The sequence below is a fragment of the Mastomys coucha genome, unplaced genomic scaffold (genome assembly GCF_008632895.1).
Source record: "Mastomys coucha isolate ucsf_1 unplaced genomic scaffold, UCSF_Mcou_1 pScaffold18, whole genome shotgun sequence".
Taxonomy (NCBI): Eukaryota; Metazoa; Chordata; class Mammalia; order Rodentia; family Muridae; genus Mastomys; species Mastomys coucha.
Genome location: NW_022196900.1, coordinates 75,073,334 through 75,088,016, shown reverse-complemented (window position 1 = coordinate 75,088,016; position 14,683 = coordinate 75,073,334). Strand labels below are relative to the sequence as shown.

Genomic DNA, 14,683 nt, shown 5'->3' with positions numbered 1-14,683 from the left:
GCCTTGTAAAGAGTAAGTGTCCTTCCCAACAACAGAATGCTTTTCTCCATCTTGTTAAAGAGTTGGGGGGGGTGTCCCTGTTATTTCTTCAAGGGAAACAAAATGATTTAGGTCAGTGGTTCTCAACCTTCCTAATACTGCAACCCTTTAATATAGTTCCACATGTTATGGTAACACCAACCATAAAATTATTTATGTTGCTACTTCATAACAGTGAGTTTGATACTGCTATGAATCATAATGTAAATACTTGTGATCTCCCACAGTCTTAGGTAGTAACCTCTTGTGAAAGGGGTCATGACCCACAGGTTGAGAACTGCTGATTTAGAGGAACAAAGCAAATTTCTAGCTTTTATCACAGATTTTGGGTTTGTTTTTGTTTTTTGTTTTGTTTTGTTTTTTGTTATTTTTGGTTTTTTGTTTTTTTTTTAGGTTTTTTTTGTTTGTTTGTTTGCTTTTTGGTTTTTCGAGACAGGGTTTCTCTGTGTAGCCCCAACTGTCCTGGAACTCACTCTGTAGACCAGGTTGGCCTCGAACTCAGAAATCTGCCTGCTTCTGCCTCCCAAGTGCTGGGATTAAAGGAGTGCGCCACCACTGCCCGGCTACCACAGATTTTGTGAGCCCAAAGCCCTGGTGTTGAGGCCAGTAGTCCTGGCTCTAAGCAGTCACTCAGCTGATTCTGATACTGCAGTTTGAAAACCTCGGAGGTACTCCTCAAACTGAACTGTCTGAAGGTCTTGTCAAACTTCAAATCTATTTAGGTCTGTGGGGCCTGACACTCCATTTCTAACAAGCTGGCAGATGGTGTAGACGCTGATAGTTCTTAGATCACTAGTATCAGGCAACTTTCCCAGAAAAAGACCTTGCCCAAATGGCATGTGTGATCTTGAGAGACCCTTCCCTGCTTCTAGCACATTAATCCCTTTCAGCTGACCAGTTGGCTTTTTCAATGCTGTTAGTGCTGGGAGAAGTACAAGGGAACAAACGAAACTCGGTCCTAAACTAAGGAGGGACGAGATCAGGTCAGAGCTGTAAGCTTTGTAACAATTTGGAAGAGCAGGATCCCCAACTTTCTCACCAGTTATCATTAGTAGCTACCTCTTCGAGATCAATGCAAAACAGTACCTCAAATTTATCTCAAAGAGACAGCCACCTACCTTACCTTAAAGGAACTTACCTATAGCTGTTGTATGTCCTGTATGCCCTTGATGTGGCTCCTTAACTCAGAGTACCCATTATGACATCTACAGACTGTATACTCTGTTCCTTACCAAATCACTTAGCACCACGACTCCCAGGGAGCTAGAATCCAATAGAGTTTAGAACTATGACAAACATTGCTCCCAAGCTTGTTCTTACCCAGCACACCTAAGGGCTACAACACATATCCTCTCTCCATTTCTACCATCACCACCTTAACCCAGCCTACTAACATCTCTCTTACATACTGTGTTTAACAGGTTTTACCATGTCCATTTTTAGATCCTTGGAACATCTTTCTTTCATCCAGGGACTACAGTGCTCGTTCTGTTTTGTCCTTTCACTCAACAATACACTGGAAATTCCACTTCTAGTTTACTAACTTTACTTTCAACCTCCCCCATGCACACTGCACTATGGACTCTTTTTGTTTTGATTTGATTTGACTTTTTTTTTTTTCCAAGATAAGATCTCACTATGTGGCTCTAACTGTCCTGAATCACTAAGGAGACCAGGCTGGCCTCAAACTCACAAAGCTCTGCCTGCCTCTGTCTCCTGAGTGCTGGGATTAGAGATGAGTAACACGATGCCCAGTTTGCACTATGGGCTCTCTACCTGTAGTAATATGGGGATTTCCAAAGAAGAGTTCCTGCCACAATTTAGCCCTTGAATGAGCTCTTGGCTGGAATGGCTCCCCAGGACTAAACATTGAGCACAGCCTCCAGAAGAAAAGTGGGACCACTCATGTAAAAGCACTGTTCTACTAACCAAAAATCGGTATACCTCCCACTGACCAACTCTATCATCTGAGAACAGGACCCAAACAGCAGACTATTCCAAGGCACCCCTACTTCACTACCAAGGGATTCCTGGATGTCTGTCTCCCCTCCAGAGACTCCGTTCTGATTCACTGCCTGCTGGCTGTTTTGTTGTAGGCTGCCAGCCTTGGGGGAAGGGAAGCATGAATGTCAATCTAGGAACACTCAAGTCATGGGTTTTTAGGCTATGGTTCAATTTTTACCGCCAGAGCTCAGAACTCATCACATAAATGTAATGCCGTGGGGCTTTTTAGCATCGGGAACACCAAGGATAAGAGGATAGAAAATAATCATCCCAATGGCATCTTAATCAAAAAGATGCAGAATCCTGTTTCCCAACAAGACACAGTGGAGAAAGCATCACCTAATACAGGTTTCCTCATGTCAAACACCTGAGATGGATCTGTAAGAGAAATGCAATCCATAGGAGGAGTCAAGCACCCCTGGCTGACACTCCCCACAGTACCACTTCTCCTTGGCTTCCCAGAGTTCCAGTCACCTGGGCTCCTCTTCATTAATCCTTCTTTTACACACTCTCTCAATGTTAACAACACTGCCCTTTTTCTATTTAAGGGGTCTAAACCTCCCAGGTCTGTTTAAGGTGTGTTCTAGCAGATCCAACTACAATTTCCCAGTACTTTCTGTGAGAAGACATCCTATCATTGTCCAGAAACTGTCTTTCCCTTGAGATCTAGCATTCCACCCACCCATCAACGACAGCTGACATCCAGCATGGCCTCCCTAAGAAGTCCTCAGAGCCTCATCTCTTGACCTCCCCCACCCCCAGCAGCACCATCCCTTTGCTGACTTAGTTAACTTTGTCATATCCAACAAAAACTCTAATTTTTTTTCGCTTTGACCCTCATCCTTTATGTCCAGACTTTATTGATTCAAATTCCTAAACATCTTCCAAACTTAGTACTCTCACTCACAAGCATCCCAATAGGAGCTTCTAACTTGAATGTGAGAAAGAATACGGAACTAATACAAACAATCCAACTAACTCAACTGTGAACTCTTCAATGGACTCAAATTCATCCATCACCTGTTCTTACTCATTTTCAACATTTTGACAAATTAGCCTAAAATCCAGACTTTCCCTGCTCCCAGAACTAAGCCAATTCAACATATTTTCCTCTTTTAAAACCCCCTGGTTTTGTTTTGTTTTGTTTTGTTTGGAGGGGGGATGGGGAGTTAATCCATGCTGCAACAGTTGTGAGGCCTCAGGCCTACATGGCCCTTCGGGTCTCCTAAATTTCTCACAATATAAAGTCTGTTTGCCCCTCCTGAGAACTGTGAGTCTGTAGATGGCTCCCATCCATTACCCCATGCTTTCCTGCAATGACAGTGCACTGCCTGATGGTTACATATGCACCCGCTCTCCTCAACTCAGCTCCTTGAGGGTAGGCACTAGCTCCTATTTGGCTTTTATCCCAGCGGTTGTTATCCAAAGAGCAAAAGAGGCCTTCTCATTGCCTCCAAGGTGGTTAAAATGAGCTCCTCCCCATTCCTTTGCTGACTGAGTTGGTTTTATCACAGCCAACAAAAACCTAAAAGACAGCTAGTAGTAACAGTGTCACTTAGTAACAGTGTCACTGTTACTTAACAGTCCCTGATGTCATTCACCACATATCAATGCTCCTATTCTTTGGGGCTCTTCCCTACCAACAAACTTAGCCTGGTGCCTAGCAAATCTGCAGTCCAACAGCTGTCTGTGCCCTGGAGAGACCACCGGGATAATAAGAGGCCAGGGGAGATGTTTCCTGATTTGCACTAAATTATGTGGTGATTTCGTTACCAATGACCCAACATTCCCCAAGGAAAATTCCTGGCTCCACCCCAAGGCAACTCCACAGCTGAACTATACATCACGGCAGCTTAAAGGTATAAACCCTAGGGAAGGTAGAAAAGCAATCTGAAGAGAGCAAATAAACCCATGTCCATCTTGTCTCTGCTATGCCAACCACACAAGGCAGCACCACCATGCATCAGTGCTCCATTCCTGAAATGTATATTTTACTTCTACATCGCTATGTCTGCTCTAAATAAAAAGGGGCCCCTTGGCTTTCACACGGAATTACAACACAGCCAAGGCACAGTGAAGCTTGTTCCCATTCAGGGAGCACTAGTGAGGAGCCACAGGGAGTCAGGATGGGGCCCATCCCTATATATAGGGACCACAAGGAAACAACAGGCTGATTGGGGGGCAGGGGGCACCACTTTTATGGAGGCAGTGACAAAAGAACAAAAGGGTCCAGTGGGCCACCCCATTCTCCCTACAATTACTGGCCACCAATAGTGGAATTCATTTATGGTGACCCTGGAAAAGATGTGCTAAAGCAGAAATATAACTGAAAAGAAAGGCAATAATTGTTCTGATGGGCAGGGAAAAAAATTATCGAGGAGTCAGGAGCCTGTGCAAGAACACTTACAGCTCACAGAGTCGTCATAACTCAGCCCCTCAAGCATTTTGTGCTCTGCTTATGGTGTTAACTTTAATGTCTTAACATATAACACCATCCACACTAACACAAAATACTACACACGCCAGATGAGGCTGAGTTATAGTTGCTGGGGGAAGCATAACTTTGAATTTCCTGATTTTGGTGCATTTAATCTCAGCCATAATGTTACATTAACGTCGGTTTTGCATTTCATTTCCCAGTTTAGAATAGCATCAGCGTCTTTCGCCTGTTTGTACAGAAAAAATGCTGGCTGACCGAGGCTGAACACAGGGAACCAAATCTAACAACTGAGCCCTGCTAGAAAGTGGGCCTAGACCCTCCCACATGGAGAAGCTGCAAACACAGCAAATTAACAGGAAAGGAGGGAAAAGGGTATTTTTTTTTCTATAGGGTACTTTCTTTTTGACCACTTTGAGAACCAAAAGAACCAAAAACAAAAAACAAGAAGGCAATTACAAAGCAAAGAACAATTCTTGGAGGGAGGGGGCAGTCTTTCAGCCTTGAAGGAAGGAGAAAGGGAATCAATACAGTTTGACTTATAGTGATCTTAAACCAATTTCCTGTAAACTTTTCTACAATGTCTCTTTCACAAAAGACCAGTAATGGTGCCAGTTCCAGGTCCTACTGAAATACTTCAAGTGTCTTTCTTCTGTATAGTTCTAGTCCTCAGTCACCACCACCCCTGTCCCCTATCCTGCCCTTCAAATAAACCCAAGATCTGCACAATTTTCTACACAAGGGAAACTCATTTGGTCATAATTCTAACTCAAACGCAGATAATCTCTCTCAAAGGTTTCTGAAGGGAGGTGAGGGTGGAGGGCAATGGGCAAAGACCAAAGGCTAGAAAACTCAACCCCACAGGCCATTGTTCTAACATTATGGGCACTTAAATACAGATGAGAAGAAAACAGTAGACAGGACTGCTTTGGAGAAAAGAGAAAAGACTACCCAGAAAGCTAAGGGACTGGCGAGGCTAGGCAGCACCAGGACTTAACTGCCCACAGAGAGAGCTGTCCTACCTACCCCTCCCTTCCCAGCCATGCAGACAGCGGAGGTTACTTCATCTTCCCACAAGCTGTGGCCTATTCCTCATTTTCCTCACTCACATTTGCTTTGGTCTCCTCTGAACACTGAGGTGGTGAGAGAACTTGCCCTGAGGTTAAAGATGCACAATTAAAGAGCCACTAAAGCTTTCAGGCTGCTCTCTGGGCCCCAGGGTCACAACAACCATCACATCATGCACATCCGCACCAAATGAGCAAAGCAAGCTCCTGCTAGTGAGGACAAAGGAGCCACTGTTCCCTTAAATCAGATAAAAATTTACTTCTGTATCAAAAGGCAATTCCTAAGACAAGCAAAAAACCCACATTTCTGAAATTTAAATCATCGAAATTAACACTTGAGAGAAAAAAGGTTTTCCAATGAAAAAGTCTCATATTAAATTAATACTTATCATGTTAATCTAAATAGAAACACATAAAACATGAGCACAAAACTCACAACATGAAAACCTATTACTAGCAAACCAATTCCCCCAAATGGAGTGGACCAAGCAAGTCCAGTTTCACTTACTTGAACAAAGTACAAAAATAACCAGCAAAAAAAGATGACAAATTGAAAATACCAGATGTTTTACTGTATTTATAACCAATATTGTTACACATTCAAGCACAACAGAGCATACAACTATTAGTTTCTCACGGAGGTATTCCTTTAAAATAGTCTCAGTAAGCTGACGAGACTTTTGAAAACGAGAGGTAAGAGAAATGAACCCCACACCAAGCCTCCAAACAACAGGTCCTTCCTGGGCCATAACTTGTTTCCGCCTCACATACCTGGAAAGTATGTCATGCTCTAAATTTTAGGGTCTAAAAGATCTAGAAGTGATCTGTGCAGAGATCTTGGAGTACTGAAAGCAAAAGAGCCAATCAGGAAGAGTTCTAGTTCTAGCCCTGGAACACATGCAGGGTTTTTCCATAAAAAGTGTGTCACAAAATAGCTATCTCACACTCTGAAAGAAGGCGCATTACAGTTTAGTGGTTGATTTTCTTTTGGAAGGTTCTTCCTACCACAATCTCAATCTTTCCTCCTTCCACTTAAATCTGGGTGGAGTTTTTGTGGCACTTGTTAAAATACAGAGAAAGGTATTAACACATTTACTAAGAATAAGAAACTAGTGGACTAAACTATTTTCCGCTTATTTTCTCTCTTATTAGGCTTGGTTTTTTTTTTGCCTACAGTCATTTTTGTCCCTCTACTATGAGCTCTTCCAGTTTCATCACTTCCCTTGCTGACAATTTACCTAGGCAGCAGGGGCTCTGATGAGAGCCTGCCCGACAGCCACCTACACAAGTACTATCATATCTGGGACTAAAAACTTCTCTCACCCACCTTCCAGGTTTCCTTTGAATTCTATCAGAATCAAGAAACCTTTGAGACCTAGAAACCTTTAAGATTCTCCTTCCCCCAAATGCAGTGGGACTTTAAGTTGCAATTAGTAACAGATCTTGGTCTCCCCATCCCTTTCTTGAGGGTGGTCTAGAGAAGTCCAGAGAATATACATATCTGGCCCGAGCTAGCCTGCCTACCTACCCGCTGAAGGCAGCCTTGCAGAGGCTTAATGAAGTTGAGATGCATTACATTTATCACTTTCCCTAGACCCACTCAAATCCATCACTTTGTCACACCAAGAAGTTAGATTGATCTGACAGGATTTGCTCTTCTTCAGAAACCCATGTAAGTTATTACTCAGTACCCCACATTCTTCTAGCTGTTTGCTGATTGATTATCTGACGAACAGGTCAACTATCTTCTCTGGTATTGCAGTAAACTAACAGGTCTATAATTTCCAAGATCATTCGTATTCCCCTCCTCAAGATAAGCAAGACAGCAAATGCCTCTCTCCAAGTTCTCTAAAGCAACAGCTGGTGCTTAGCTAATGATGCACCTTAAGTGCCCTTGGAGTAACATCATCAGGGTTCACAGATCCTGGAATAGTCTTTACTTAGATGCAGAGCCTCATAAACAAGCGCCAAGCTCCTTACCCAGTGCGGGCCATGAAAACCCTCAGCACCTAAGTCTGGGAAGCAAGTTGGTAACATAGATGACTTAAATTCCTGCTGCATAATAATATCTTCAGTGTGACGATGGACACACAGACAGACATGCCCTTGAAAGAGAGACAAAAGATGACACTGACCAAGCAAACTGGAGACATAAATCAGGTTCCAACTTCAAGAACACTAGCAAGACCTTCCACAGGACAGGCAAACAGAGCTAGTAACTGCTGAGCTTACAATCCAAGAGGAAAGCTAAGAAGCACATATACAAAAGCATGCTCCAGGAAGCAGCAAATGCCAAGAAGAAGTGCCAAGCAAGCAATTATGGAGATCCAAAGAAGATAAAGATGAAGCACAAGTAACATAGGTGTCTTAGATTTACAGTCACCACCCACAGGGCTTGCTCTAGACTGAAACTTAATCTATAAGGGAAATAATATGGGACATTAGAATGTGCATCCTGGATTTGCAACTCAAAAGACTCCACAACCAGAATTCCCATCCAACCACTCAGCTCTCCCACACAGCAAGAGCAGGAGACAAAAGGTAAGTGTAGCTTGGACTGTTCCCAAACAGTCCCTTCAATCTAATTCGACCTAAAATTCCTTCCCTTAGGCAGCGTCCTTGTCTAGCAGGCCAGATTCCAATGCCCCAGAGGCAAGCCTCTACTTTAACAACAAACAGGAAAGAAGAAAGAGGGAAGGAAAGAGGGTGTAGCACCTGGACAGGCAAAACAACCTACACTCAGCAGAATGCCCAGAGAGAAAGGCTAACCATAAGAAATGGAGTCATGTTTCTGTGGTCCCCAGTGGTCTCTGCCTCCCAAGCCCCAACCGTGAGGTCTCCCCCTCTGGCCTCCTAATGAAAGCTACTCTCCCAAAGCAATCGATCTGCATATTCCAAACTTACACACTAACCTAAGCACTGCAGGACTTGCCATCTTAGAGCCATGCACACCTGAGTCTCCACACTACAATCAGCTACCACACTGGCATTCAACCATCCCTCACATACACAGCATAGGTACCTCATTGCTACCAATCCAAGCTCCCTAAAGACAGCACCTTAAAAGATAAAAGGTCTTTGTATACAAAGGTCTTTGTTTGCAAGGAAGAAAAGCAAAGACATTTTCCTTTCCAACAGAGTAGCAATGGTACCTGTTCAGATTCTCTAACATTACTTAACAAATTACACTAAACCAAGTATAGGAGTACACACCTATAATCCTACCACTTGGTAGGATGGCAAGTTCAAAGAGTGAGTTCAAGGACACTCTGATCAATACTGTGAGATACTTTATAAAGAAAAAAAAATTCCCAAATGTGTGGCTTTAAAGCATTAAGAACCAAATGTTCTCTGTCACAGTTTCTGTGAGTAAGGATGTGGTAGGTGCTTGGCTGGCTGAGGGCATCTCCTAGGGTTGAAGTCAGATTTCCACTAGGGCTGTAGTCATCAGAAGGCCTGGCTAAGGCTGTCAAATTCACTACTACAGTCACTAACATGACTGGTAAAGCAGTGTTGGCTGTTGGATTACAGCCTCAGTTTCTATGCATGGGAGTCTCTCCGCAGTACTGTCTGAGTGTCCGAGTATGTGTTAGCTGGCTTCTGCCAGAGCAAATGATCCAAAGGAGCAAAGCAGACTAGAGTTTCTTCTACTCTAGCCTGTGACCTTCATCACACACTGTCTCTTACTACGTTCTACTGATGAGATAGGGTCATCTATGAATCAGGGTAAGTGTTAACACCAGGAGGTAAGGTCCCCGCAGGAGCTGACTACAACCGTACTCCTTAAAAAGACACACAGCAATGGCAGGAAGAAAGGACAACAGAACCCACAGAAACAGGAAGGCTGGGAGTGCAGCATTCTGATTCCCAAAAGCTAAGTCTAGGAAGAAACAATGTATCCAGTTCTCCACAGATACTGCACAGTTCTGCCTTGCCCTAGCGCACGTGTAACCAACCTACAAAGCCATGAGATATGCGAAAACTCTGGGTCCCAAAAAAACAAGACTGTCCTCCCTCCCTCTTGCCCACCCAACCTTTTCTGAAGCAATGATACAACAGTTACCTGAGGATGAATCTGTGGCTTGTCGCATGTGGCCTCAAAGTCCAGCACTAAAAAGTAGTGATACCTCTGGGGAGGGAAGGGCACCATTGCCGCCATTGACGCGCCAAAGCCGTGGGCCGCCAGCTTTCTGGTGGATATGGAACAGAACTCCGGAACACCACAGGGAGAAAATAAGTGGGAGCCCAGCACTTTTCTTGCTCTTGAAAGTAAATATGAAGAAAATCGAGCTGCTCCAGTCTGTAAAGGTGCTAGCATTGAACATCCAGAGGCATCTAAAACTTAGGGAAGGAAAGTTAAAAGAAAAAGAAAACGAAACAAAAAAACAAAAACAAAAACAGAGAGCCTGGGTTACTTCCCTCCCACTGTAGCCCTGTTCCATCCAGTCTTCAGCAATTTCCATGCAGCCTGAGCCACTCCCCACTCGTTCCAGGCCTTTTCTAAATCATGGTTTTTGTTACAAAAGTTTAAGATCCTAATACCAGCACCTGCAATATTATTACTATAACTGTCTCCCAGAGCTTTCTCAAAGCCAACACACAAAATTAGCTTCCTTGGTAAATGGAGCACTAGTTCAAAAGAGAGCCGAGAGGACTTCTGCAGTCACTTCTCAGGTGGCAACAGCTAACTTTATTTGAGGTGACCAACTGCACTATGAGGCCTAGAAGCACACTCACTTCCCTGAAAACTCTCTTCAGCTCTCTTATACATCATTTGTACCTGGCTCATGTGCCTGTGACTTGAAATCTCCACATGCCCTCTACCTTCAAGAGAGCATGAAAGCCAACGAAATCAATCCCAGGGGATTCTGCTGATGACGTTCTGATGATTTCCAATCCACACTGGTAAGTAGCACCCTAGGGGAACTGCACAGCACAGCTGGCAATAGCCTCAGGCCTTCTCATTTGCAGTCTTGGGCCTTACTTTCTCCTAGAGGCCCTGGATAACTATGAGACCTTTTAAATAGGAAGGGGAAAGAGAAAACCCAGATGTGGCAGTAATGGGAGTATTTCTAAAAGTCTAGTAAAGTTTTCTGAGGGAACATGTACAGAAAAAAAAAACCTGAATCATTTTCCCTTTAAATTTACACAATATCTGGCTTCCTCTGAGGGTTAACTAAATAGAAAAATCAAAGCCTATGTTTTACTCACAAATAACCCGATCTGTGAGAGAGGAAAACAAGGCAGATATGTAGGAATGTGTCCTTCCCCACATTAAACTCAATATGAAAATTTCCCTAAACTTTAATTCTCAAACAAGAAATCTTACTTTTCATATACAAATTGCCATCAGTTAATGCTTCCTAATGCCACATGCCAACAGAGCCAAAGGCTGCCTCTGACTAGCTATACTAGTAGACACTGTCTCTCCACGTAGGGTAGGAGGAGAACACCCTATGAAACATGGAGCACACTCCAGTACAATGGGGTCACTGTCACCTGAACAAGAGTATAATGCCAAGGATAACTTCTCCTCCCAGCTCTCTCCTGACTCACTGAAAAACATGATCACTTGCCTGGTATCTACTAGGATACATACTAGTGTATATTCTATTTTGACACATGAAATATAGGATTACATGAAGACTGGAAAGGATTCTCCATGGCTCCTACACAAGCACAGCACTTGTTTTTACCATTGCTTTACACCTACCCCAAAACTCATAGTCCAGGGAGAAAAAGGCAAACTTGAGTTCACTATGTAATCTCTTGCAAAGGCAAAAGGACCAATGTCCCTTTGAAAACCAGAGTCCCAAAATAAGTCCATTCTATCACTCACTCATCAACAGTACCAGGAAAACTTCATTGACAAGATGATAATGGTTCCATTATCCATTCACTTTTAGAAGCAAAGTCCTTCTGGACCTTAGACCTCTTTTAGCCAATTGAGCCAGGAAGAAAGACTTTTGAAACTCTTAATGTGTCTATAGGATAAATAGTATATAAATCATATAAATCAACTAGACTCTGCCTGCCATATACTATAAGCAATTGTCTTGTTTCTGCTCTGACTTCAGCACTTACTAGCCATGACACCATGGGCATGCTTTATTCTTCAATTCCCTGCCTATACAATGATAATAATAAGAGTATCTACTTCTACTTTTAAAGTGAGAATGGAATGAGAACAGGGGTAAAATACCAAGGGCAGTGTTAGTGCATAATGACTCAGAAAGTTACTAGCTTATTATTATCACTATGAAACTGGCTCTTCCTTCAGTGAACAATGCTTACAAAGTTGTCTTCTACATTCCTATAATTCTTTAGACCTCCCAAAGGGCAAAATATACATATCATACTCTGTCCTCCCTTGGATAACACAATGATAGGTAGAGGGCCACCTTGTTTACAGGCTAGGTTTTCTTATCTGATTTCATACACATCAGGAAGGACCACTTGGAAGAAGTCTTAAGAACAGACATTAAGGCCTGGAGAGACAGTTCAGCATTTGAGTACAGGATACTCTTCCAGAGCACCTGAGTTTGAATCCCAGCATCCACATGGTAGCTCACAACCATCCATAACTCCAATCCCAGGAGACTGGATGTCATCTAGCCTCAGCAGACACTGCATGAACATGGTGCATAGACATACATGCAGGCAAGCAAAAGACCTATATCTATAGAAATATATAAAAACAGGCATTAAGAAGTCAGGCCTCCTCATATCAATACTAACCGGGTTCCAAACTGCCCTCCTAATAGCCAAATTCAGATTAAGTCAAAGGACAGTAGGTAATGCTTTTTCTTCTCTTTGTAAAAGCTTCAATTCTAAAACTGTTAACTAGAGTAAAGAAACACAAATATCTACATCATTTGAAGTTGGGAGAAGCAGAAGGGTCTTAGATGAAAGGGTAAGAACCCAGGCAGGTGAGAAGGGGATCCAGGTAGAGGTGGCAAGGTGTACTATATATACCATGTCAGAGCCTAAGGCAGGCACATGCCAAAAGGAATCTAGTAAGATTCAAGGGCAAGACCAAAAAAGGCACTCCTTAGGGAGGGGTAAAGGGCCAGACACAACCAAATAGTTACAAAAGTTAGTAATACAAAAAGGATATGCATACAAAAAGGATAATGGAAACCAGGTTTTTCACATACACAGAAAAAAAGATAAAACCTGTGGTATTGTTTTATTGTTTGTGTGATATTGACAGTAAGAATCATGATTTCTGGTATAGGCATGGAAGATATAGATATACAATATAGATATAAATAGAAGTATGACTACACGCACACACATAGCTACAGATGCACACTCTAGCACTAAGGATGAGCACAGCAATGAGCACACCTAACACACCAGTGCCTTCCAAATACCACTGTCCACTACAGGAACCATTTTCCCTGGAGAAATGGTTAGAAAAGTACAAGATGAGCCTAAGATACCCTACAAGAAAGGAAAGGCATTCTCAAACAATAATAGAAACAAATCAAAGGTACTCGAAAGCCACCCTGAGGGGACTCCTGCTGGTCAAAAAGATGGTGGTAAATTATACTACAATGAATAAGCTTGGAAACCATGAGTCCATAAAGATTTAATAAATACAACTAAAATCTAGGGAGGGAATCAAAAATGATTTCAATGTATTTCTCCATAGAACCCTTATTAGTTACTACAAGAAGAAATTTTAAAATGGAAAAGATGAGCAGACATCATCTTACACAACTGGTCAAAAATAAGCATTACTATTAGATGTGGTGGCACACACCTTTAATACCAGCACTCAGGAGGCTGAGACAGAAACACAAGGTCAACCTGGTCTATACAGTGAGCTCCAGGCCAACCAAGGGCTACATGGTAAGACCCTCCCCCCCATCCCAAAAAAGTATCAATAATGGGAAAATCAAAATTCACGCCACTTGAAAGGATATAATGAGAACAAAGAATCATTTCTGATATTCCTGATGAAAAGGCATAATATAAGCCTACCTGTAAGGAACTAGCAAACAAACCCTAACAGAGGAACAATCCACACAGTAACTAAGTGCAACCCACAATTATCAACAATCCCCTTTTGCTACAAAGGACATTCCTGGGACAATTAACAAAACTTGAATGGGATCTGTGAACTAGATAGAGGTTAACATATCCATGTTAATTGTCTCATTTTGATAGTTGTATTGTAGTTAGGTAAGAAAGGTCCTGCTTATAGAAAATACACATCAAGTATCCTTAATAATGGGACATTAGTTCAGGAATTTAATCTTCAAATGGTTCAGAAAAGAAAGCTTTGTATTGTACTTCCAATTTTTATGTAAATTTAGGTTGTTTCCAACTTTAAAAAAACAAAAAGACTTTTAAAAATCCAGGTGTAAGGGCTGGTGAGATGGTTGGTAAGAGCACTGACTGATCTTCCGAAGGTCCTGAGTTCAAATCCCAGCAACCATATGGTGGCTCACAACCTCCCGTAATGAGATCTGATGCCCTCTTCTGGTGCTGTCTGAAAACAACTACAGTGTACTTATTTATAATAATAAGTAAATCTAAAATAAAATAAAATAAAATAAATCCAGGTGTAAGGCTAAGAGTGTAGCTCTGTGGTAGGGTACTTGTCTACCATGCAGAAGGTTCAATCCCTAGCAGAGTAAATTAAATAAATAAAATCCATGTGCAATATGGCTTTAAAAACAAAACAGAATATGAGAAATATTCTCCAAAAAAAAAAAAAGACAAGACCATTCTCACAGAATCACAGCTCAGCCGCAAGGCCACTGAGTCCCCAGTGGGAACTCACTACTCAGCACCCTGTAACTCTCCCTCTGCCACGCGTGGCCCCACAGCCCACACTGACTCTCAGAAACACCCCGCAGTTCCTGCAACTGCATCCAGCCTGCTCTCAAGTCTGCTAGCAACTTGAGGATTTCTCTTCCACTGATGTCTTTATACATTAGTTACAAGTGTGCAGAATTTAAGTCTATAGCTCCAACATCAACAAGGATTTTGGTATCTGGTGGAGGGGAAGAACTCAAAAGAATTCATGATTTTCTGTATTTTTAGTCAGAGACCAAGATTTATTCACATTTAGTCTCAAACATCCTTTCTGAATAGCAAATTAAAAAGTAGTAAGCAGGCTATA

At 42.3% G+C, this 14,683-nt stretch overlaps 1 protein-coding gene across 12 annotated transcripts in view; it reads right to left on the bottom strand.

Moving 5' to 3' along the window:
- Nucleotides 1-14,683, bottom strand: part of Eri3 (ERI1 exoribonuclease family member 3) — a 127,768-nt gene that overhangs the window by 103,283 nt on the left and 9,802 nt on the right. For 9 of the 12 annotated variants that reach the window (XR_004121026.1, XR_004121024.1, XR_004121025.1 and 6 more), the window contains exon 3: nucleotides 9,611-9,888. The exons of 1 other annotated variant lie outside the window; for it this stretch is intronic. Coding sequence is in view for 8 of the 11 variants with exons in the window: in XM_031378378.1 (XP_031234238.1) it covers nucleotides 9,611-9,888 (278 nt within the window). In the remaining 3 variants the exon portion in view is untranslated. The remainder of the gene's footprint in view (nucleotides 1-9,610; nucleotides 9,889-14,683) is intronic. 2 more of the 12 variants (XM_031378375.1, XM_031378379.1) reach the window with 1 other exon arrangement.